Here is a 24288-nt window from a genome sequence, read left to right on the forward strand (position 1 = left end):
AGAAACATAGTTCTTTGGTTCTAAGTGGCCTGAAAGAGTGCTGAGGGCTCTGAAATTATTCTCTGGTGTATAATAATTTCTCCGGATTTCCTGGTTAGTGGAGTTTGGGTTTGGAGCACTCGGGGTAGAGGCACGTGTTTCTTTTATAAGTCCTGGGCAGAATCTTGTCTCATGCGTGAGTCGAAAGCAGTGAGAGCAGTGGTTACTAAGGCTTCCTTACCATCCGGGAAAACGACAACAGTTTCTTTTGTCAGTGGTTGTAGACCATCGATGTGGACTCGGATCTTGGCAGAGTCACAGGTAATCTCCACTTCTTCGAGTTCACCTAATTCTTTACCTATCGTTTCCAACATTTCTGTCTGCTAGTAGTGTTTTAGTAGGCCTTGTAACTCGATCCAGAAAGGGATCTTGGAGGGGAAAGTTTCAGAAATCATTGGTTCCCATTTTTGGAGGATTGCCATCCATTGGCCATAATGGTAAGGTCGGTTTGCCAGCACTTGTTGCATGTCTTCTACAAAATCGAATCTGAACTGAAAGCAGCCACGACCTAGATCTGACCCAGTAGCTTTGCCTTTTAGATTTCATCAGTTGGCGAGGAAAGGGAAGAGAGACTATAATCTTTGAGCAGCAGGATTTGTAAGTCGATCCATCAGAGTGAGGACATTTTCCTTTATTAGTGCAGAGGTATCGAGATCCGGGGCTTGGATTCTCTTACGGAGTGGGGGAGAGAAGCTTGTGGCAATTTCCTTGCCTTTTAGGTAATACGGAATTTTGTTCTCCATAGTCTCTTAAATGGTAGATACTAGCAAGGTTTACAGGGGCTGAGGTAGATGTAACACTTTCTGGGGCGGTGAAAATTGTAGGGTTATACAGTTTCAAAGGGTTATCAAGGTTGGAAAGGTTTAGTAGCTAAGTAGAAGGATTCGTACTAGAGATTTGGGTGGCTCCGATGTACACTTTGGTGGTGGGAGTCGCCGGAAGAAGAAAAGCATACACTGATCTCAACGGCGGCATTGCATGGACCAGTGTGTTTTCCTTGAGCCCAAGGAAGAGCCAGTGGATAATACAATTAACCGCTAACAGGGAGTTGGTGGAGTTTGGTTTTTTGAAAAGCTCTTTCTGTTTTGGTGGAGCATCGAAACCCGTGCCCGAGATAAAAAGTGGTGTGTCAAAACTAATTTATCAATGTCACAAATTGATCATTGTTGTCTTTGGATTTTAATTTACACCTATTCGAGGAAATTTATTCATTGAATGTTAGAATGTGAATTAGTACACTATTTAATATAGTTATTTTACTTGGTCTTCAAGTGCTGTTGTTTTCATGTACAGTACGTATTGGATATACGAATAGAAATATGAAAACGTTATATTCTTAATAACAGTTTGATTCCAAGAAAGCTAGTTTTATTCTTTTAAAAAAAATAAAGCGTCAACTGTGTTTTGATATAGCAGATTAAAAAAATTCATGTTTTTATGCAACTTAGTACACAAGTGATTGTTATAATAATAATAATTAAAGAATGTTTTGTGGACTTGCAAAAGATCGTTCACCAAGATCTCTTGATATTGATTTCATAATTTAATATCCAGTTGCAATCTTTGTGTATTAGAACTCATTCTATTGTTTTATAAAAAAGGTTAGAAATACCAAAACCTACGAATTTTTAGTTGGGAAGTAATCAAATTGCACGCCCAGTTTGTGGGCGAACAACATCAAATATGTATGAAATTAAGTTAATTTTTCGATTAGTTAATTTAATACGCATTATGGTGTAAATATAAATAAAGATTACTTGTTTACTTTCATGTATGTACAAACCCCTACAACAAACCCACATCACTCTCCTCTCAGACTCACAACACCTTACACACACACAAGCACAAACACAAAAGAAAGTTAGTTCTAATAAAACGAAAAAAAACTGCTTAATTAATATAATTTGTCTCCAGTCTTTGTAACTTTGCTTTTTTTTTTTTTTTAACTGCGCCTACGGCACACTTTAGCAGCAAGGGGACTAGCCATCTCACACGAAAGCCTCAGTTTCTCAGATAAGTCAACGCCGTTCACATCGGACGGTCCCCATTGAAACTCATGCAACAACGTCGCGGTCCAAAACGTAACAGTAGTCAAACCCAGATTCTTCCCTGGACAGATCCGACGACCCGACCCGAACGGTGCAAGCCTCAAATCCGACCCGAGAACCGAAAACTCCGCCTCACCTTCTTTTGCCACGAACCTCTCGGGTTTAAACTCCAAAGGATCAACCCACACGTGTGGATCATGCGATACGGCCCACATGTTCACCATTGCTGTGGTCCCTGCCGGAACGAGACGACCATCAACGATCGTGTCAGTTATGGCCAAACGGGCCCATGATAGAAGTGGGCCTGGAGGGTGAAGCCTCAGCACTTCTTTCACCACAGCCGTCAGATATGGAAGTGAAGCCAAGTCAGATTCATCTACGGCCCTTGATTTTCCGACCACTTGATCTAGCTCATCCTGTACCGTCGATTGAATATCTGGATGAAGGACCATCCTCGCCAGAATCCACTCGATTAAAACCGCAACCGTGTCTGTTCCTCTGAATATCATCTCCTGTAACAAAAACAAAAAAATCAAATGCGATATTTATTTAGTGTACTTGTTACTGTTTATAGAATCTGTTAATAAATATAAAAATTACTAATTTGATGTCAAGCATTTTTTTATTTATCCCACCACACGTCACGTTCACTCTTCAAATTTCATGTTTTAATCTAAATTTTTTGACAAATATTATATAGTTTTCAAAACTTTAATTAAATAAAATTTGATATGCATACCCAAAGAACGGCGATTATGTCCGGGTCGGATAGTTGATCCGAACCATGGAGAGAGAGCAAAACGTCGACGAAATCACGAGGAGAATCACCGGTTTGATTACGGTGTTGTGATATGATCCGGGATACAAACCGGTTTACCTTCGGTACGAGTGTGGAACATCTAGACCGGATACTCTGAGGATCAAACTCGGATAACCAAGGAAGGTGATCGGTCCAGTTCAATGTTCCGAGTAGATCATAACCTTCTTCGACCAATTCACGTAACTCAACATGGTCTTGCTCAAGCTCGTACTTTTGTCCGAAAACAGAGCACATCATGTTGTTAAGCGACGCCGTTTTAAGCAACTCACGAACAGAACAGAGTCCGTTGTCACTACTCTGTTTTTCAAGAAACTCAACCATCTGGCTCGAGATCACGCGCCGTTGAGTCTCCGCTCGTCTGATTTGTTTCGGGCTAAAGAGATGGTTCGAAGCGATACGGCGAAGCGTTCGCCAATAAACACCGTGCGGTGCAAAGCCAATTGCTCTGTTAAACATCAGAGAGTAAGCCGATTCTTTAACCGGTCGGTCAGCGAAAACAGGGCTATTGAGAATCTCTTTGGCGACGTCGGGATTGCACGTGACGATCACACGAGTTTCTCCTAAGCTGAAAGCCATGAGCCGCTTGGCTCCGAATTTCTCAGCAACATCAGCGATTCGACGGTGAGCTAGAGTACTTGACATGAGTGACATGCTTCCAACAAGAGGGAAGCCTCTTGGACCGGGGATAACGTTACCGGTTTTGTATGAACCGGATGCTAACCGGCGGAAGAGGTATTTGCCCCAAGCGGGTCCTCCGGGATAGGTCCAGAAGAAGAGAGATATGGCGAGCCAGATGATTGTGACGGCGAGGAGAGACAAAGCGAGGTTAGTTTGGCTTAGTACGCTGCATTTGGACAAGAGGGCAAAGATCAAGGAGCTTTCGAGTTTCGTAGCCATGGTGGTGGATCAAAGCAAAGTAAGTGAAGAGAGAGAGATAGAGAGGAGAAAACTCAAGGAGAGTGTCTTTTGGGCTGTGGGGTTAAAGATTAACAGATAGCTTTGGTATTTATATAGGCATTCTGAGGACTCCTCTGGCTACATTTTTTTTTTTTTTTTTTTATGTATATATGTCTCATTTAGTATATAATTTAGATATTTCTTAAATAATTATATTTGTGTAATTGTTATTGTCGCTCTCTCTTTGTTAAGAATGTGTTCATTGTTCGACATATATAATTTCATCCTATATTTCGCTTTAGCTAATATTCTAGTAGTTATGTTTTCGGAGAAGTAAGTACAATTTTATATAAAATCTGATGTTTCACATGTATATGGAGAGTATATAGCAATGCGAAGTCAACTCACTTTAATAACGTAAGTTACAGATATTAGACACTTCAATTAGGCCTGGGCATTCGGTTAACCATTCGGTTTCGGTTCGGTTGTATTCGGTTTCGGTTATTTTGGATATAGTAATATAGTAACCATTTGGATATTTTTGAAATTTCGGTTCGGTTCGGTTCGGTTTCTTTCGGTTCGGTTTCGGTTTGGTTATTTAAATAAATAACCATAACTAACATAAATTATATTAACATTAACCAAATAAACCAAATATAACCAAAACTAACCGAATATAACCAAAATTAACCAAATATACAATAACAAAAATACAAAAAAGGGAAAAATATGGATTCAATTTTACAAAATAGTATTTAACTTTGTAAATTCAAAATAATAACATTTACATATATTGATTATTTAAAATATTTAATTGTTTTGAATCTAGAAATAATTTATATTTTAAGTTTATTTTATAGTTTTGCATAATATTAAGTATATAATATTTGATATCTTCTAGGTTTTCGGATATTTCGGTTAACCATTTAATTGTCGGTTCGGTTCGGTTCGGTTTCAGTTAGTTTGGATATAGATTTTTACTAACCATTCGGGTATTTGAAGAATTTCGGTTCGGTTCGGTTTGGTTTTTTTCGGTTCGGTTTCGGTCGGTTATTTGGTTATCGGTTATTTTGCCCAGCCCTAACCTCAATATTGGAACAAAATATGTAAATGTAACTTCCGCAGATAAATTATAGTTGCCAAGCTCGATTCCATGAAATCGATAGACGTTGATTTTGAATCTTTTTGGATTGATATCTTATAATTGAAAAATCGATAGTGCTTGAAGATTTGATTCTAGTGTTTTATTTTTTTTTTAAAAGGAAAATTAAAGCAAGACCGTTCAGCCACAAGGAAAAGATGATTGCAGAAGAGTCTTGTTCACCGATCTATTTGACAAAAATATAAACATCAAACTAAAGGTGTTAAAAAAAAAAAAAAAAAAGCAAGACCACTTTGAATGTAATCGTTTCAAAAGGATTCCAGAATGTAACGAATAATTGTAATATTAATAGTGCATACTATTATATAGCCTTTAGTAAAAATAAGTTTCACTTATAACAAATGAAATTGCAACAGGTGGCTTAACTCACACAAAAAATACTAATAGATATTGTTGTAATTAAATAGGTGTACTGTGATGGTTACATGAATTAACTTAATATTAAACACTACTTAATTATCATCGTAACCGTTGAATCAAACATAAATCATGTATTAGTAAAATGAATTTTATCTATTATTTGGTAATCCAGTTGACCTCACTTATCTATCTGTTTATATATATACGATAACAGTTTTACAATGGGTTTATCTTTAAAAAAAAAAAAAAATACCTTGCAATGGGTTTATCAAAAACAACATTTCATAGTTTTCTTTTTTTCTTTTTTTTTTTTTTTTTTGGTAAGGTTCATAGTTTTCTTTTTTTAAATCCCAAATTTATATTGTAATTAATTCTCAAAAGTTCAAATCAACTAATTGATTACAAAATTTATAACGGTACGTTACGTTACTAGCAAGCAAATACTTAAGATTATAACGGTTTGGCGCCGTCATACGCGGGCGCGTGCGCCTTGAGCTCTCCAATCCCAAGGGGATATTCTCTTTCTTCTAAGACGTCATGCTGTTGGGCACGTGTTCAATCTCATACGGTAAAAAAGGCCTAAAGTTAAAACATAATTCAATAATATACTAAACTCGACACTAAAGCTATAAAATAAAATGATTTTACTGACATATATATATATATATAAGTATCATTTTTAAATAATATCGGATCGGAAAATATATTTACAGTCTAGGTTTTTGTTAAAGACTTAGGTTTATACCAAACTATTGAAGAATCTACAATTTGATCTTAACTGTATCCAATAAATAAATTAAAATATGAATGCGTGCGCAGTAGTATATATTATAATCGATGGATTTGATTATTCAGTATTTTATTATTTGACTAGTTCTTGATTAATCAGTCAGGATTCAGGAGTTACAACTTATAACCGCTTGACACTTTCTAGTTCTGATAAGTTTTTAAATCACGGACGTGGGAGCGATTAATGAGTTCTCCAATGCCTTGTTTACATGTGCGTTTTCACTAGTTTTTAATTTGGTTTTCTCTAATATGATAACCCAACATGCCATTATATATATATGGCAAAAGGACAAATAATGCATAATCAACCGTGGTTTGAAAAAGGTTAGAAATATTTTAAACTCTATATTGTAAACAGATAATAGCGTATACGGTTGTACTTGCTACTTATCCACGAGACAAATTAAATTTATACATTAATTCGTTAACCTCCCTTTATGTGTTACATGACGCTATGACAGCTATATATACAATTTCTTCAACTTCTAGCTGTTTGTTTAGCTCAAAACAGTTACTATTTATAATTATATGTATAAAATATTAACCACCATACATTTGACAATTCTATTACAAAGTTAGTCATTGATCACTATACATCATTAGTTTTAAGGTCATCTTATATACATATTACTTTCATCCATTTATATATTCTTAAAGCCACATGATTTATTGTGAGCAGTTTATGGTTCGGCTGCCGCTGAAATGTTTTGTTATAAAACTAGAATATTCTATATCAATAGAAAGATTCCCTTATGAAATATTTTCGATGTAGAAGATTCGTGGTATACATCATTTCCTCGAACATGTCTATAACGAATTACTGTATAGGATCGTGGACTTGTAAACAAAAGAAATACTACAACGAATTAAACATACATATAACATATGTGTGTTCGTTTGTCAAAAAAAAAACAAAACAAACAAACATATAACATATGTGTATATATATACAATTATACATACATACTACATATATGAAATTCAATCAGATGTTTTTTTCTGTTATAAAAAGTTTAATTAGATACTTAACTTATATAATATTTTTCGCAAAAAGAGACAAAACTTATACTATTTGAATTTTGACCTTTAGGTGAGATTTCAGCTAGAGATTGACCGTTCGGGCCCAAAAAATTAAAACATGCTCCTCAGACACAAATGTATTGCGTTGGATCTTTGTTGTTGGCTATATGTCTTGTGTACCCCAAGTGACGGTACCATCTGATTTACATCGTCAATTTCGTTTCCAAATTTGACCGATCAGAATCCTTCGCTTTCCGTTACGCCACACATGTGAGGATCGAACAAATTAAGCGTTTAATCGTGTCAAATTTTCAGAGTGTGGTATAATTGACATATGCACACTTGGCGCATGTAGAATACTTACCGAGGAAATGACAATAATACCCACCGCCTAAACATAGACATATTCAAAGGCAAGGGCATTATGGTTATATAAGGCTAATCAGACAATCCACGTGATCTGTTTAAACACAAAATCTATATGGTCCCTAACTATCGGTTATCAAGTTCTTGTCGATGGTTTACATCAACGGTCTGAGATTTCTCACGTCTCACATTGAGAAGTGCCTGGCCGTTGATCGAACTTCAACTTAGCATTAGGTAAATTATCAATATAACTTTAGTCTCTTTTTATCTTAAAAGCTAAAATCGCATAATTTTAAAGAAACAACAAAAAACTTTACAAAACTATGCATGTTTGTACATAAGTGTGCGCATGCATCTTCTTCTGTCATGCTTATTTATGTATATGTTTTGTTTTCTTTTGTTTTGTTCTGGTCTTTAATAAGTGAGGATCAATCCAAAGACTAGACTTGGGTCAATAAATAGTTTGATAGTGATTGCAACATCCCCCCCACCCCCAGCTTAGAGCTATTTATTAACAATTTGGTCATCAAAATATAAACTTGATGATACATGTAATTAAAGAAAGTATTAGCTAATTGTCATATGAAACCAAAAGTGTCTCTATAAACTTGATGATACATTTAATTCGATACGTCGATTTCTTGGAAGGGGGTGTCTCTATATGAACGTAGCCTAATGTGTGATCCTTGCCCTTATAAATGGGGCAAACTAAAATGTCGTTAGTGTGTTAATTTCAAAATTGACCATACATGACAATAATTTATTTCGAATTTAATTGTACCATGCAATATAACCTATACTCAAAAGTATTTTGTAGGCAAAACTACTTTATATAGCCAACAGTACTAACTGTAGTTAAGCACTTGCCGAAATTTGAAAAGTAATTTTTATAACAGTACTACAGTTGTCATGCATATTTATTTACATCTGCTATTTAATTTAATTATACATTGATATAACCTATGGACCTATGGTACCTTAGTGGACTGCCGTAGCTTAGCTAGCTAGGTACACACAGCATCACAGCATCATTGTACTTTATACAGATGAATGCAAATGGACTCGCAACATTATTCCGAGAATCTCCTTAGATATATCGAATAACTAAGAGAGATATGGTTATATACATAATTTGCCTTAGATGTCGAATAACCAAGAGAGATATATGGTTATATGTATATGAAATTAAAATTCTCTATGCAAGATATTTTTGGAGATTTAGAAAAGTCGTCTAAAACTTAAATAGCAAACCATGAGATATATGTTTATCAATTTTTAATCCATGGAATTAATTCGGCCAGTAAAAACAATACGCATTGAACTACCAAAAACATCATCGCGACGCAACACAAAAGTCACCAACCCGGCATCCCAACCATAGCAATTTTGTTTGTGTTAATTATATATGCAAACAACAATAGCATTGATTTTTTATTGTAATCCCCTTAATCCTAATTTTCCCATGTTTCTAAAACAATCTGTTGTCTCTGGACTTTGATCACATTAGATAGTTTTTTTTTAAATATGAAAATGAGGAAGTATATATATATATATATATATACGCACGTTTAATAAAATAAAATAAAATCTACGATGGGTTTTCTGTGATGGCAATATTTTAATTTTATCTTATAGATTGCCTAACAACCTTTTGCTTAACAATTTGAATGATGAATAGATTCGCTGCCATGATCTTAATCAGAATATCAGAACAGCTCCAATCCATGTCGCATCTTGTTGACGATGTGTCAAATTAAAGCTCTTGTAATAATTGAAAATTCCTCTTTTTAAAATCTTACTATATATATACTTTTTCCGAAAGAATATTATGAAAGTCTACACTATACTGTCCGGATCGGATAGATATGGATCACATTAAAACTTTGGTCGATACTATTATGATACAGTTTGACTTATTACTAATCTTACTGTAATTAAAAATAACAGTCACAATATCGATAATTACCGATTAATTCAAGTTTTCAGCATATCATATATTTTGGAGTAACGATCTCGAATAAAAATGCAAGTTACAACTTACAACGATCGCTGGTCCAGATCTTAACACTAATTTCAGAATGCATGCATGGGGTCTAACTTCTTCAAAGGGGTTGACTCTTGTTTTCCTCCCTTTTCTCTTTATAAAATAAAATAAATATATATGGGAAACCTCTCGAGACAATTTGAGATGTTGACTTTTTCATTTGTCCATGCTCGATATTCGAAAATCTACCAAATTAAAGTAAGATCTTTCAAGAAAGAAAAGAAAAGAAAAAGAGTATGCAAGATATGGCGCAACATGTTATTTTCATGGAGACCCGAATAATATACAATATTTCGAAGTAAACTATTTGAAAGAGAATCTAATAGCTTTCTTCAACTTTGTTACACTTTAGTGTCCCTATGCCACCCAACCAATAAATAATGTTAGCTATATAATATTTTTGAGTATCTTGGTCTGGTTTGCAGAAAAACTCATACGATTAACGACGTGTGGTGTGAATTGAGATTCATTTGCATGCAAGTTGAGTCTCTCTATGTTAACATTAAAACCAAAAAAAAAAAAAAAAAAAAAGAAGAAGAAGAAGAAGTTGAGTCTATGTGACACCATCAATATACTTTAATTATCAATCAAATCTCCATCTAGCTTAGACTGTGCGATCGAATCTTAATTTAAAATATTGTTGATTCATCAGTGCATTATTAGCTAAAGACCAGTTTCATCTAATCATTTCAATGTTTTTCTGTTAGTTTCTTTTTCTTCCTTTATATGCTTTTAATATGAATTTTCCTGTCAGTGTTAAAACGCACAATTATTTGATTTGGAAAATAATGAACAAAATAATGCAAATTTATCGATGTATTAGCTAGTCATGCATCATACGCATGGAAATCGATAATACATGTTTTATTGCAACTACGAATTTAGGAGCTACTACAGTATGTAAGGTTTGATCTGGTTTAGAAAAGCCCATATATTACAAGTGTTTAATATAAAAGCCCATATGATCTGTAGCTAAGAGACGGCGTCATATTTTAATTGCTCGACACAACGGCGCAAGAGGATGATTTACATTTTGATAGTGTCAATAATTTTTTACCCGAACCGACTAACAGCTGTGTTCTCCTCAGGTTCGGTTTTGCTCTGAACTTTCCTAACCTAAGTGAAAAAAGGAAACAACAGAATCGTTAATTTAAATACAACCGTTAGCTACGAAAACTTGAGTCCCAAACAAATACATGAACTTCGTCTCTCAATGAGAAACACATATTGAATTATGAGTTGGAGCAAAGATGCAATTTCATGCGCAATTTGCTCTGATTTTACCATTATCATCTTCAATTTCTGCTTCCTTTACTTCTATTTCGTCTTTGAATTTCATGATTTTGCCCTAAATCTTTGCTATGTTTGCTCTGTTTTTGTCAATAAACCGGAGTACCAACTTAGTTCTTGTCCTGATCTTAACATATTGACGCATAACTTCATATATATATATGATTCACCTGCCTTTGATTTTTTATTCATCATAATCTATTAAGTCTTAAACTTACTACTTAGCTACAAACCATAATGAGTACTTTACCACTACAAACAGAATTACAAAGACTAACTGAGAATATACGACTTTCTAACACAATTTATACACAGACAAAACCATGAAATTCAGCTAAAAATCCTGCAAAATCCCCGCTGTCGGTTTGCTGGACTGAACACCTCTATATCCGTGGCTTCGGTTCATGCTATGCATCCCGATAAATTTCGATTTGAATATGTTTCATCATCTTATATATGAAGAGCTAAAGTTTCAGGACCAAAAATCCCACCAAGGGTAATTGCTGCTTGATTGGTGCAAGAGACTAGTATCTGATTTGAAACCTCTCCAGTCATCAGACGATGTCAAGCAACTATCAGCTGGTTCAACAATGTTCATTAAATGATCTGGTTCTTCCTCAAACCCACCAAAATACTCCTCTCTCTTGATGTTGCTGTTATAACCATCTTCATCATCATGATCATGATGATCACACAAACCCCCATGATGACCTTTCTCATCATACATCTCCATCTCCGGTCTAACCTCCTCCGGTTCACACCTTGGGTGGTTCTCTTCGTTTTCTGATTCATGATCTGTGCTGCTTAGAGCCACCACAGCTTGATCACCACAGCACTGCCTTTCTTCCTCCTTTGTTTGGTGTAGCATCTCCTCGTTTAGCCTCTGCAACTGCATAAAGGTAATAACAACAACTCAATATCTTGCTTCAATAAAACATGAAAACAGAGCTTTTTATAATCACCTGATTAGTCCTTAATTATAGTAATTAATTAACAGAAACACAGCTTTTTAGTCATTAATTGCAGTATACAACCATTAACGCACATCATTTATTACATGATCACTTCTTGGTTGTAATAATTAGCCATACTAACTGCAGTTTACAACTACTAAAGCATAGATTTTTATTATACTTAAACCAAAAAAAAACATAGATTTATTCATCAATCATCTGATCACTCTCCTTAATTAAACCATATAAATATAAAAACAGAGTTTATGTAACATACCTCGGAGACTAGTGCTTGCTTTTCTTTCTTGAGAGACTCAAACTGAGAAGCCAAGTTGTCGTAGTTTTGTCTGAGAATGTTGTACTCTGTCTCGAGCTGCTTAGATTTCCAACGAGCCCTCTTGTTCTGAAACCATATAGCCACTTGCCTCGGCTGTAACCCTAGCTCTCTAGCTAATTGAACCTTCTTCCTTGGCTCAAGTCTTGTCTCAGACTCAAACATCATCTCCAGTGACTTGATCTGCTCGTCGCTAAACCTTCTCTGGTTGTTCTTGTTGTGGTTGCTCTTCTTCATCTTCTTCATGGACATGAATGGATCTGATGATATCATCACCGGAGAATATTCTCCTCCTTCCGTCATCTCATCGGAATTTTACTCAGAGGTCTTTTTTTTTTTTTTTTTTGGAATCTCTTTGTATTGTGATGTTGGCTATCTCCTTTATATGATGTGTGATGAGGCTGAGATTGTTATGTTGTTAATAGTTGTATAAAATTTTGATTTATTTATTTTGGTTGGAGGGGGTCCTTAGCATATAATAAGATAAAAACTTTGGGTTGCTTTATTGTAAAATTTTCATTCAATTTTGAGCTAAACGATTTGTGGGTCGACAGGTAGCAATAGGGCGGATTTTGGCTGTTTCTAGAGTCGTCGCTATCACTTGTTAAGTCGAGTTTCATTTCAACGCGAATTAATCATCTAACTACTGATTAATAATTTCCACCTTTTTAATTTCTTTTACTACTTTTTATGTAATTAGTATGGTCTTTTTATAAAGCTTTCTCTCTAAAAAAACAACTTGTCAGTAATATCAATAGTTTTAAAATTTTATTAAAATAGTCAAAGTGAAAAATAGTAAGTAAAAAATCTCTTTAAAACTCTACGTACTATATATAATATACACACACATATGATCTTATCTTTAAATATGTACCGCATTCTGGTCGATGTGAACATGGAAATGGAACAACTGTTACTGATGTGTTTGATGATGTGGGTGCATATCAAATGCTGTCATCGCAATAATTAATGGATCATAAATAAAACGATGAATTAATTATCATTTATGAACTGATCATTTTTAAACAATTAAAGTGATTCCTAATCCTATAGGAAATTTATTTGTAAATTTGTTATATATGGAGTTTGAAAGCGGATGCACTGTGTTTGGTGTCAAAATGTGTCAAACGCGTTTATCATCAAATTGTGGATTGAATGATTTATTTTTCCTTTTCTTGAGGGCTTAAATGATCAACGTGCACAATTACATTGGCGGATGCACACAAAAAAGATGAGATTATGAGTATATTCTTGTCTTTTTTCAGTGCATCTCTGGCGAATATAAAAATATTATATGCAACATATTATGCCTTATATTTTCTTATGATTGTGCGACAGATCTAACGTTCACACAATTTAGGATGTGGGACGGGTGTTAGAATACGTATGCCATAAATCAGAAAATTGTATTAGATGTGACTGACTTTTTGTTGTATTTGCATTCTAAAACAAATATTGATTACATCACATAATCTATAAACAAAATATTGGGATTAAGTACTATAGTTTGAAAGACTATGGGATATCCTTCCAGCAATTTGTTTACGCATTTTTTTTCTAATCGGAGATTTAGAATCGAAGCCTGAACTAATTTTCAAAGAATGTAATAAAAGGATACTTCTAATTCACCATTTGAAAATACTTTTGTAGTAAGTCTTCAAACCACGTAGCAAATCTTTCAACTATATATTATGTGTAGTATCGATTGGGATAAGGGATGGTAAAACTCCTCGTTTAGTTTTTGTTGCTTGCAAGATTATTGTTTTTATCACGCGTATTATTTTTGTAGATAAGATTAGTACATGTTACCTTTACCACACGTAAATCTTCCATGCATGTGATCTTATTACTTTTTTTGCCAACTCATCTGTGATCATTTGTTGACATTCTCTTATCTTTTAAAAAATATATTTACTTCCCATTTTAAAATTTGACAATTATATCTACACGTAAATAATTTGTTTCTAAAATCTTATTTAAACTTATGATAAATCAGGGACATAATGATTCTTCCGAAATTTTAATATTTTCATCTTTCTGTTCTTTTTTCTACGAACATCATTTAAGAAAATAAAAACAAATAGAATGGCCTATATTTTTTTTTTGGGATAGACTTCATACAATTGGTTTTGAAAAACTTTCTCTAAAAGTTTATTGTAAAAATTATGGATGTTTTTAATTCTCTCTGGTACTTTAGAGGAATCAAGAAGGTATATTTTCGGTTTTTAACTGTATCAGAAAATTAGAAAGAAGCTATGGTCACCCTAAACCTAAAAGAACCACATTTTTTCTTGTCAGCAGACTTGAACCAGATCATCTAAATTTTATTTTCTTCACGATAGCGATAACAATTTAACAATATTAGTATTAATGTGAACAACAACTTTAATTCTTGCTTTTCTGATTAGTTTAAGGTTAACGTTCACCTTGCTTGTCGGAAATTTCTTTTGACTAATTTATACAAGCAAAAAAATTAAGATTGGGCCATCTAGATACGACATTTTCAAACCCTAGTCTTTTAATTTATAATTAAATCTGTTCTTAAAAAAAAATTAACAAAAAATAATTATCAACTAAAATTAAAGGTAAGAGTTCAATTCTAAAGTCGTATTGAACTCGTATAAATAAAATCAGAAGTGACAATCAAAAATATCGAAAACAGCCATGGAAAACTAGCCAAGTGGTTGTAGTCAGAGATGAGAGATCAATGCTTTGGGACATCAAAGAGATGACTTGGCAGTTGATCTGTGGTAGTGCCTGAATATTTCTCCTTGGCAGTAGTACACACGTGTCGTTGTTAATTTAAATATCGCCATTTTCCGATAAGAGCCGTAAGAGAAGACAAATTCTTCATTTTTGTTTGTTAAAAGTTTCGTTCTGTTGTCTTAATTTTATACTACTAATTAAACGGTGCCTTGGCTTGTTTGTATTTGCAAGCTCCTCGACTTGCCGCGTGTGATATTAAGCTTTTTGACATATTTACGTTCTAATAATATTCATTTAACTTTCAAAATAAATAAAAATCCGTAATTTGTGATTCTATCATATAGATTATTACCGTTACTACAGTAAGAATATAGTATTTTTAGACGTCTCTAAACAAATATTTTATTTGGGGGCAAATATCTATAATCAAGACATGATACATTAATCTGGTATTTATCTGTAGTCCATGAGAATTGAACATATAGTAATTTGGTTGGTAAGGGAAAGTAAAAAACCTGGTTAACATAAGTTTATCGTTTGTAATTCTGCTTTTCTTTAAGTTATATTTGACCTTACAATTTTTTTACTTCTCCTAAAATTTGTTTCTTTTTTTTTAATAACTATAGTAGATCGAATGAAAATGTAAGCTAAAATAGATATATGATGGTTTGGAGGATATATGATGCCAACGAGGTGCCAATGAGAAACAGACATTTCGCACCGCCTTAAAAAAAAACTTATCTTTGCCTGATAATAACTTTATAGAATTAATAGATGAAAATGAAATATCTAATTACTTTTGGTCAAGTTCATCATTGGTTTTAATAATGTTATTATCAAAAAGGATATAATAATCCTAAATTCATTGTCACATACGACTCAAGTGGCCAACAATCTTACCCTACTTCTTTAACTACTACTACTCGTTAAAGCGATGTTGGAAAATAAAGCGGCTCGACTTTCCTTACCGAATAATTAATTACAAAAACAAACCCATCTTCAGATCAAGATATTTTACTTAATACACCGAAACAAACTCCGATGTTCACGTTTCTTTAATCTTAAAATAAGCACGTTAGAGACATCGATCAAAATAACTTTTTCATATTATGTGAAAGATTATGAACCAGAGAGTTTATAGCAAGGGAAGAAATTTTGAGGAGTCGAAGAACAAAACGAGAAACAAAATTAGGAAGAAAACAAAATGAATGAAGCGAAAAAATTGATAAAGATAACGAGTGATTGGGACATGAACTTTATCCGTATTATAATTTTCTTATAGTTTCTTTCGATTCCCTTTCTACGTGTAAAAATGTCTACAGTGTGTTGAAGTACAAGTACGTTCATTGTACAGGAAAGATATACTCCATTGCTTATGTTGTCATAATAATTATCTAAAAGATCGATTATAATAAGCTATAGATATTGCTAATTGTATTTAGTCAAAGAAACTGATAATAACAAGTCAAGAGAAAAACCAAATATTAGGTGTGAGATGTTTCTCAGTGCCTGACCTTGTCGGACCAAAGACCTTCGTCATGTTACTCTGTTCATTTTGCTTTAGGTTTCGATCTATTTCAACCACCAAAACCAGTTTTGATTTTTAAATTATAATATTTCTCTCGTCTTATAAAACTCTCAATGTTTTTACTTCGACCCCTTGAAAATATTCTAATCTATGTACATTGAAATGTGTTATGTGTTATCTACTTATCTTTTAAACTTGACCCACAAAAAGAAATGAGCGAGGAACACAAAAAGGAAAAAACAAAGCATTGAATCTTCTTATTCTAAAGGCCCATAATAGATGTTTCAGGCCCATTTTCCCTTGCCAGGTTAACAAAATGGAAGGAAATTCCATTGGACTACCCCATGGATATATTATATACTTCTACTCCTTTTTGTCGTAAATCATAATAGTAGTATTTCTTAGTGATTGCAAAATTTAATCCATACTTAATCGGTTAATCCAATTGGGAGTAGTAGTAGACCTTCTGTTTCAGTAATCGAAGAGAGAGAAACTCAATACACAGAAGACAGAGAATACGAACAAAGAGGGCATGAAAATGCTCTCGTCCTCTCTCTTTCCCTAATTTCAATGCTAGTACCGTCGGGCTCCTCTATGTCCTTAATTATTCAAAAATTCTAATTGCTTTATTACCTTCTTTTTGAACAAATAAGTTTGGTGTTTAGTCCTTCAGTACATATACATACACACATACATAAGAAACGGTCGTTTCTTTGCCCAACAAAAAAAAAACGGTCGTTTGTTCAGTGCATTTTAAACAAAAGTTCGTCTAGTGCTTGGTCAATAAATATTGTTAAAGAATTGACATAAATACTTTTACTTTTTTCTGACAGATTATATAATTAAGATTTAAGAGTATGCAAATTGAATCTATGTAGATCTTATACAGTTTTTATATATGCATTCGTAAATAAAATAAAAGGTTTTTTATTTTCCAAAACTAAGTTGTACTAAGCCATTGAAAATTCAAAATGAATTATTACAAATGGACTATTAATTCTCGTATTTACAGTATAAAGTTCTGAAAATTTACAAACTTTAAGAGGTTTTCATTAATTAAAATTTACGAGTATAATGAATAGAGTGGACTAGAAAAGGTGTCCTTTTTCTCTTGGTTGACCAGTCTTCAGTCTAATTATGTGGAGAAATAATTATGTGTTCCTTTGAGGATACAAATAAGGGACGTAACAACAGAATAAAAACATGAATTAATATTACCGATCAAACTTGAAAATACAAATAAACACGTATAATTAATTAGATTTGAAGGCATTTTCTGTTTCTTAAAGGAACATAAGAATGGACAACGTGGGTTCGGATATGTAGGGATTTGACATTTACGTCGTCTCTCTTTCACTCGGACACAACACAAAACACAACTCTCGAAGACTGTAAAAAAAAAAAGTTCACATCTGGAGCCAGAATCGTCTTCTCCATTTGTCATTCTCATCCACAGTTTCTATTACTTATTTCTTATATCTACGTGGAAAATTAATTTTCGATTTCTTGGACACTAGCAAACCTAAACGAAAATGTTGCAGCACTTTCCCTAACTTTATCTCAAAAGCGAGTCATTGAAAAGTGGACTCCTTTTTCTTCCCCGTTTTCAGCGTACAAATTTCAGTTACATGCACGTATATTATTTTCTGATTACAGAAAAAAATAAAGATATGAGCTTAATTATTGCGTAAGAGAGAACAATTATAACTGCCGGTTTCATTAAAAGTGTCACGTTTGCGTGAAAACAATGCACATGCACAGACAGATTAAAAATCTCTCACAACATCTCGAAAAATAACTAATAAGAGTAGTATTAAATTACTAGTACTAGATTGATTACACTTACACATAATTGCTTTTCTTTTTTTCCTCGTTGACCAAATCGTTTGCCGTTATAAATCTTGCTGACTTCATCTCCGTTACATTTTTTTGTCACAGTTTTTTTTTTGACAAATTTAAAAATTACGAAACGTAACGTCTTATAACTTTTTAAAGTGAACAGAGGATCCCTTTATATTATATACTCCAAATTCATGCATGAGGCGTTTTTAATATACTAGATAGGTTGAAATGAAACGGCCGATTTTAATAAAGGCGAAGAAGGAAAAAAGAAAAAGAAAAGAATACTAATATTGGGCAGAAAAAGGTGAGAGACAATAAATGAAGAATGCTAATATTGGGCAGATCAATAACTCAACTACTCCTCTGACTAACTTTTATAGTCACTCACTCCTCTTTCTTCTCAGATTTACGTTTTATTTCCTGAGTAGTAAATATAATAATTTACAATTTTGTGATTAGTAGCCTTCGCACTTTTCCTACTTGTCCATTTCTCTTTCACCGCGCGCTCGGTTCCTCAAGTACCTTTTCATTAGTTTATGTTCTGAAAGGACCCCAGAGAACTCAAAGAGCAATTTGTTTGGGTAACAGCTAGTCGTATAATATAATTTTGTAAGATCAATTAGGGATAGTGTTGGCCTTTAAAAATTTGCAAGAGATATGAATTAGAATTCGGAGACTGTAATTAAAAAGATGGTTAAAGTAATAAAATATAATAGAAAGCTTATATTTAGTTAAACATTTGTATTCCATAATATCTACAAAGATTTAGTATTTTTAATGAAAAATTAATTGTCATCTAACTTTTTTTTAGAATGAATAAATTCTTAATTTAAATCAATGATTGATCATAATCGACTTTTTATTCACTTGTGATTCCGCATTAATCGGAGATATATATTCCGTACATATTGTCGTTATATAGTGTTAGTTCCGTCGACATTACTTTAAAATTGTAATAACGAATTTAGACATATTTATATAGTGTTTGTTACGCCGACACAATTTTAAGCTATAGTAACAAACTTAGACATGTATCCTTTTTTTTTTGCCAAAACTTAGACTTATATCTAAACATGCATAATGTGTATTTTGGTTCTGAATCATTTAAAAAAAAGTAATATGATCAAGAAAAATATAAGACCTATATTAATATTGAACATAAATATAATTTATTTGTTATCGTTGAATCGACCCCGAATATAGTGAAATAAATCATCGAGATATAAACTTCAACCATTTAATTTTGTAACTATAATATTACGTAAGTAAGTACATAAAACCGTTGGAAATAGGCTCAATATAGCATTAGTAGAAGGAATGGGAACTTGGATTTTATTTTTGCTTTAACAAGTAATAGTAAATGGAAATCCAATGACATGTCTCAAAAAGTAAATTCGTTTTTTTTACTGCAAGATCTTGAAACTTGAAAAGCCACATACACACACATATGTTAGAGAGAGAGAGAGAGTGGGACCAGAAACACCCATGTTTCTTGTCTTGTATAGCTTTGTTTGGGCTCTCCACTACTCACTTTCTTTATAAATACCTCATTTTCATTCACTCTTCCATCATCACCACTCACTTATCTCTTCCTCTCCATCTATCTCTCTCTGCCTCTCCCTTGATCTTAGCCGGGTCTCGTGGGAGACAAACAGAGAGAGTGAGATATATATAGAAGATAATCACAAACCCTAGCTATAGATTCAGATTCTTCTCTAATCACGATTCAAAGAAGGGGCTTTCTCTTTTGAGGGGGATGTTGTCTGGCTCGAGGACTCTGGCTCGCTCTATTCATGTGTTGGATCTTTTTCGATCTAATATTTGAACCTCCAGATTTTCAGATCTGATTTAGGGTTTTAGCGTCGTCGGACCAGGCTTCATTCCCCCCAATTGTTGCTCTTCCTGTTTCTCAATTTTAGGGTTTCAGATCCCAGTGATTGTTAAAGGTTTTCTTTTTTTACCTTCCTTTCTCGGATTCACTTACATGCGTTATACTGTATGTTGTTTGCATGAATAAATAGTTTTTTTTTTTTTAAATGGGTCTTTGCTTCTTTGGGGACTGTTGAAAAAAAAAGTTTTCCGGTTTTTGCAGATTGGTGTAATGATGAAAGAATATGACTTTCTTTCTTCTCTTGGAATCTGAAAACTTTCATCATTACAACCTTTTTCTACATTTGTTTTACATTTTTCTACGCTGCTATGATTTTGCTATGATTGTTCTTTTTTTTTTGTCAGGAAAATTTAAGTTTTTTTTTTTTTTTTTTTTTTTTTTTTTGTTAAAAAGGAAAATTTAAGTTATGAGGTTGGATCTTCATGGTCATGAATGATGATGACGATGAGAGTTTAGTTTCAGATCTCACACTCTCTTTAGCAACACACTATAGATCAAATAGATTTGAAATCTTAATACTATTTATGACATAACTATGGTTTTCAGGATTCTTGTAGTTATAACTTATGAATTTAAGATACAATATTGTACTTTTACCATTATATGTAAGGAAATTTTCTGCAGTTGCTTTTGCATGCGAAGAGCAAGAGATTGAATTTTAACCTCTTTCTCCTTCTAAGTTGTTCGCATTGTAAAATGTTTTCGTTTATATCATTTAGTCTCGGATTTTACTTAATACGGAGCAATATATATTGTACTATGATCTATCATTATCACTTAATTGCAAATACATGATTTCTATCGTATGTTATATCACATGCTGGTAGAGTACTCGAAAATTCCTTTAACTATGTAATTTTATTAGAAAAATTCACTTGTGTAATGAAATTTTTTTCAGACGATAGAGTTATTCTTGAAATCTTATATATACTCTTGTCTCTTGATTAACGTACGATTAACCAACTTCCAGATATTTGTAAATCAGACAATGCACAACAGAGAGATAAATCAAATAATTTCAGTAATTAGAAACTAAACAAAATGGGAATGATGTACAATTTTCTGACTGATACCATTTTCAATTTTAAGTTTCTGTCTTTTTTTGTTTCTTGTTTAGCGTTGAATTATTATATTCCGAAATTAAGAAACACTAGTTACTAATCTAAATCTAATGGACAAAACAAAATCTCTAAAAGATAATATTTGAATGAAAGTCGTCGAGAAATAGAAAGCGTTGTCTTTAATAAAATAAATAATTATTAAAAAAAATACGTGGAAGTGATACTTTTTGGGTTTCTTCCTAATGTTTTGATGGATTTATATAAGTTTCATGGCTCATCACCGAGTTTTATCTTTTCACTATGTACTTTTTAACCAATATGACTTTGACCACAATTTTTTTCTTCCACAGAATTCAGTATCTTTTCTGCCGAACCTACGGCTATAATTTTATGTCAATGTATTAATTAAGCTCAAACCTTGTTAAATTGTGCAATATTACACACTAGTGTAAAACATGTGAAGTGTGTGTAATATTCACCCAAAAAAAAAAAAAAAAAAATCTAACAAGGTTTTTGTCTCCTCAGTCCTTGCTATAATTTGTTCCCGTATCTTCTTCCTTCATCTTTCGATATTTTCTATTGACATAATATAAAAACAATAAAATATATAGATGACAGATGACCATGTGTATTTTTTGGGCCTAGACAGGCCATCATATTGACTTATTTAACAATGATTAATTAATAGAGGCCCTAAACAGGCCATCATATTCACTTAACTAACAACGATTAATTAGCCGAGGCCCATTATTGTTTCCATAGTTGTTTTTTTCCTACTTATTTAAATGAAGTTTAATACATTGAAAGAGACCCACTTGACCCATTCGTAGTGTCTCTCATGCATGGAATAGTTTACCAAAAGAAAAAAAAAAAGAAAAAAAATGGGTGACAAATATCATGAACATGTATGATTAAGAAACAATTTCTCTTTTGTAAAATTAAATCATGAATTGAAAAATGAAATGTATATGTAAAAGTAAAACTCATAGAGGAAGTTATATTTTTCCGCTGCTCTCTGCATGCGCATAAATCGGGGAAAAAATTATAAAGGAACGATAAAACAAATATAATCCAAGGTCGAGAGACCCACACCCGTCCCACAAAGTTGACATTTCTTGAATATCGTCTCCATTTTGACACAAAGTGACTGTAGTTAGTGTGCTCTGCTTTATCTTATCTCTATATATACATAAATGATCAACTCTCATTTTCTTCTTTTCTCTTATCAAAATTTTAAAGGATCTAACATATTCATTTTTATTTAATTTTACCTTCTGGTTCTAGATACTGATAGAGTGACATGTGCCGGCCTCTTTTTCTATATCTTTTAATAATTTATATATATATTTTTTCAATGTACATAACATAATAAGTATTCGCTACTATGTCACTATACCACCAACTTGGACGGCCTCGTTTTTTATTCAACTCGTCAAGAAATTGATAACCATTTACTTTTTTAAATATACGTTTACTCTATCTGAACGAATTCATAGCTGTGGTACCATTGAGCATATAAAATATTAGGATAGAATATTCTTTCTTTCCCCAAATTGTGTGTTTTTATGGCTCAAACATTTTAGTCGTTTTCATTAGTTACTGCCTTATTTATAGAAATAAAAGGCTCCTCGAAGGTGCCAAATACCAATATCTATCTTGAAAAAAATATTAAATTCAAAATCCATCAAGAAAGTAACTCCGGAAACAAACCGGCCGGTTTGTGCTTAAACCGTTGATCCAATCGACCGTTATGTTTTGTTTAACCGAATCGTGTTGATGATGTTAAGTGCTATTTTGAATTTTTGAATACTGAATGATTTTAAATTGTAACGATAGTTTACACATAATACCAAAAAAAAACAAAAAGCTTTTTTAATACGTCGACATGTCTTAGACCGGCTGCGTCTCGTTCATCGAATTGTCCCCGACTTTGGATCATGACTTATCTATATATCTATAACTGTATATATTTTGCAAGTTTAAGATATCGATTTGCATAGTGTGTGTACATGATGTATTGCATAATATAGAAGCAATGTTTTTGATTTTTTTAAAATGGGTATATATGATACATCATCACGTCTCCAATCTCCATCATGTGACGACATTGATTCTGTTTCTTTATAACTAACAATACCTAAGCCGCTCCGATACTAAATATAAAATTTCTGACTACACGTATTTTCATTTAACAAAACAAAATATGTCGATTTATCAACACTGTGTCAATTATTAGCAATGTAATTTTTCTTTGCCATTTCCATATGTCCGCTCCTAAATTTAGTTGTGAGTTTCAAATAATTTATTTCTACTATCATATCGAAATTTTTTGTTGTAAGATAAAAAGATAAATAGTTAAAGTATATCCAGCCAGATTCTGTAACTGAAAATTTCTTGAATACGTACAGTGTATATGAGAATTAGTCAGTTTCATATTTCCTTTTCATACTTTGATCACGCGTTTAGCATTCTTAATTGATGATATATTTTTCCCCATTACATTGTGCTTCTGGTTCTAGGTAAAACAGTAAATTGTCGACTAATTTGACTAATTTACTCGGTTTAGTACTTAAATGAAAATTCCTATCCTTTTCTTGAGTCACCAACCCAATATTAACTACTGGTCGCCATTACTCATTACTAGTTGCTGACCACATTAACTTTCTTAATACTATTTGTGGACGCATAATCAACAATGGAGTCCATACATTCTTGCGGTTTCTTAAAAATCTTTTACAGCAGTATATATATTTAGAATAAAGTTAATAATTTTTTTTTAAATATGGGTAAAAAACGTAAAACATATAATTTTATGAAAGAAAAGACTATCAGTTTATAAAAAATTACGTTCTTTTTTTAAGTCTCACACTTCACATTATTCTTAAGTATAATGTACGTTTTGTTGTATACATACATTTGTAATATAAAAAGTGCCACTCGATAGAGTTTCTCTTGATATATTATAGTTAATTATCGTTGATTTTTCTTACTTATTGCTAATTTTGTTCGTCACATCATAATTATTGCTAATTGGTTACAATTATATAAAACAAATGACAACCAAATAGGATTTTTTTTAGTACCACCATTGTTTTTATATATGAGAAGCTGAATAAGAAAATAGGAGCGTCTCATATC

At 32.7% G+C, this 24288-nt stretch overlaps 2 protein-coding genes across 2 annotated transcripts; both read right to left on the reverse strand.

Annotated features, from left to right (window-relative positions):
* Positions 1-1771: 1771 nt before the first annotated feature.
* LOC104783251 (cytochrome P450 78A6) lies at positions 1772-4105 on the reverse strand. The gene is made up of 2 exons (XM_010508380.3): positions 2827-4105; positions 1772-2599 (listed from the first exon to the last, which is right to left on the reverse strand). The coding sequence occupies exons 1-2, from the start codon at positions 3802-3804 to the stop codon at positions 1982-1984; spliced, it is 1596 nt and encodes a 531-aa protein (XP_010506682.3). The 5' UTR covers positions 3805-4105; the 3' UTR covers positions 1772-1981.
* Positions 4106-11259: 7154 nt separating this feature from the next.
* LOC104783252 (homeobox-leucine zipper protein ATHB-7) lies at positions 11260-12666 on the reverse strand. The gene is made up of 2 exons (XM_010508381.2): positions 12066-12666; positions 11260-11724 (listed from the first exon to the last, which is right to left on the reverse strand). The coding sequence occupies exons 1-2, from the start codon at positions 12423-12425 to the stop codon at positions 11308-11310; spliced, it is 777 nt and encodes a 258-aa protein (XP_010506683.2). The 5' UTR covers positions 12426-12666; the 3' UTR covers positions 11260-11307.
* Positions 12667-24288: the final 11622 nt, after the last annotated feature.

Source organism: Camelina sativa, chromosome 4 (genome assembly GCF_030686135.1).
Source record: "Camelina sativa cultivar CO46 ecotype springtype chromosome 4, ASM3068613v1".
Classification (NCBI taxonomy): domain Eukaryota; kingdom Viridiplantae; phylum Streptophyta; class Magnoliopsida; order Brassicales; family Brassicaceae; genus Camelina; species Camelina sativa.

Coding starts and splice junctions, on each gene's coding strand:
- LOC104783251 (XM_010508380.3), bottom strand. CDS start 3,804: ATGGCTACGAAACTCGAAAGCTCCTTGATCTTTGCCCTCTTGTCCAAA. Junction 2,600..2,826: donor ACATAATCGCCGTTCTTTGG/GTATGCATATCA, acceptor TTTTTGTTACAG/GAGATGATATTCAGAGGAAC.
- LOC104783252 (XM_010508381.2), bottom strand. CDS start 12,425: ATGACGGAAGGAGGAGAATATTCTCCGGTGATGATATCATCAGATCCA. Junction 11,725..12,065: donor AGCAAGCACTAGTCTCCGAG/GTATGTTACATA, acceptor ACCTTTATGCAG/TTGCAGAGGCTAAACGAGGA.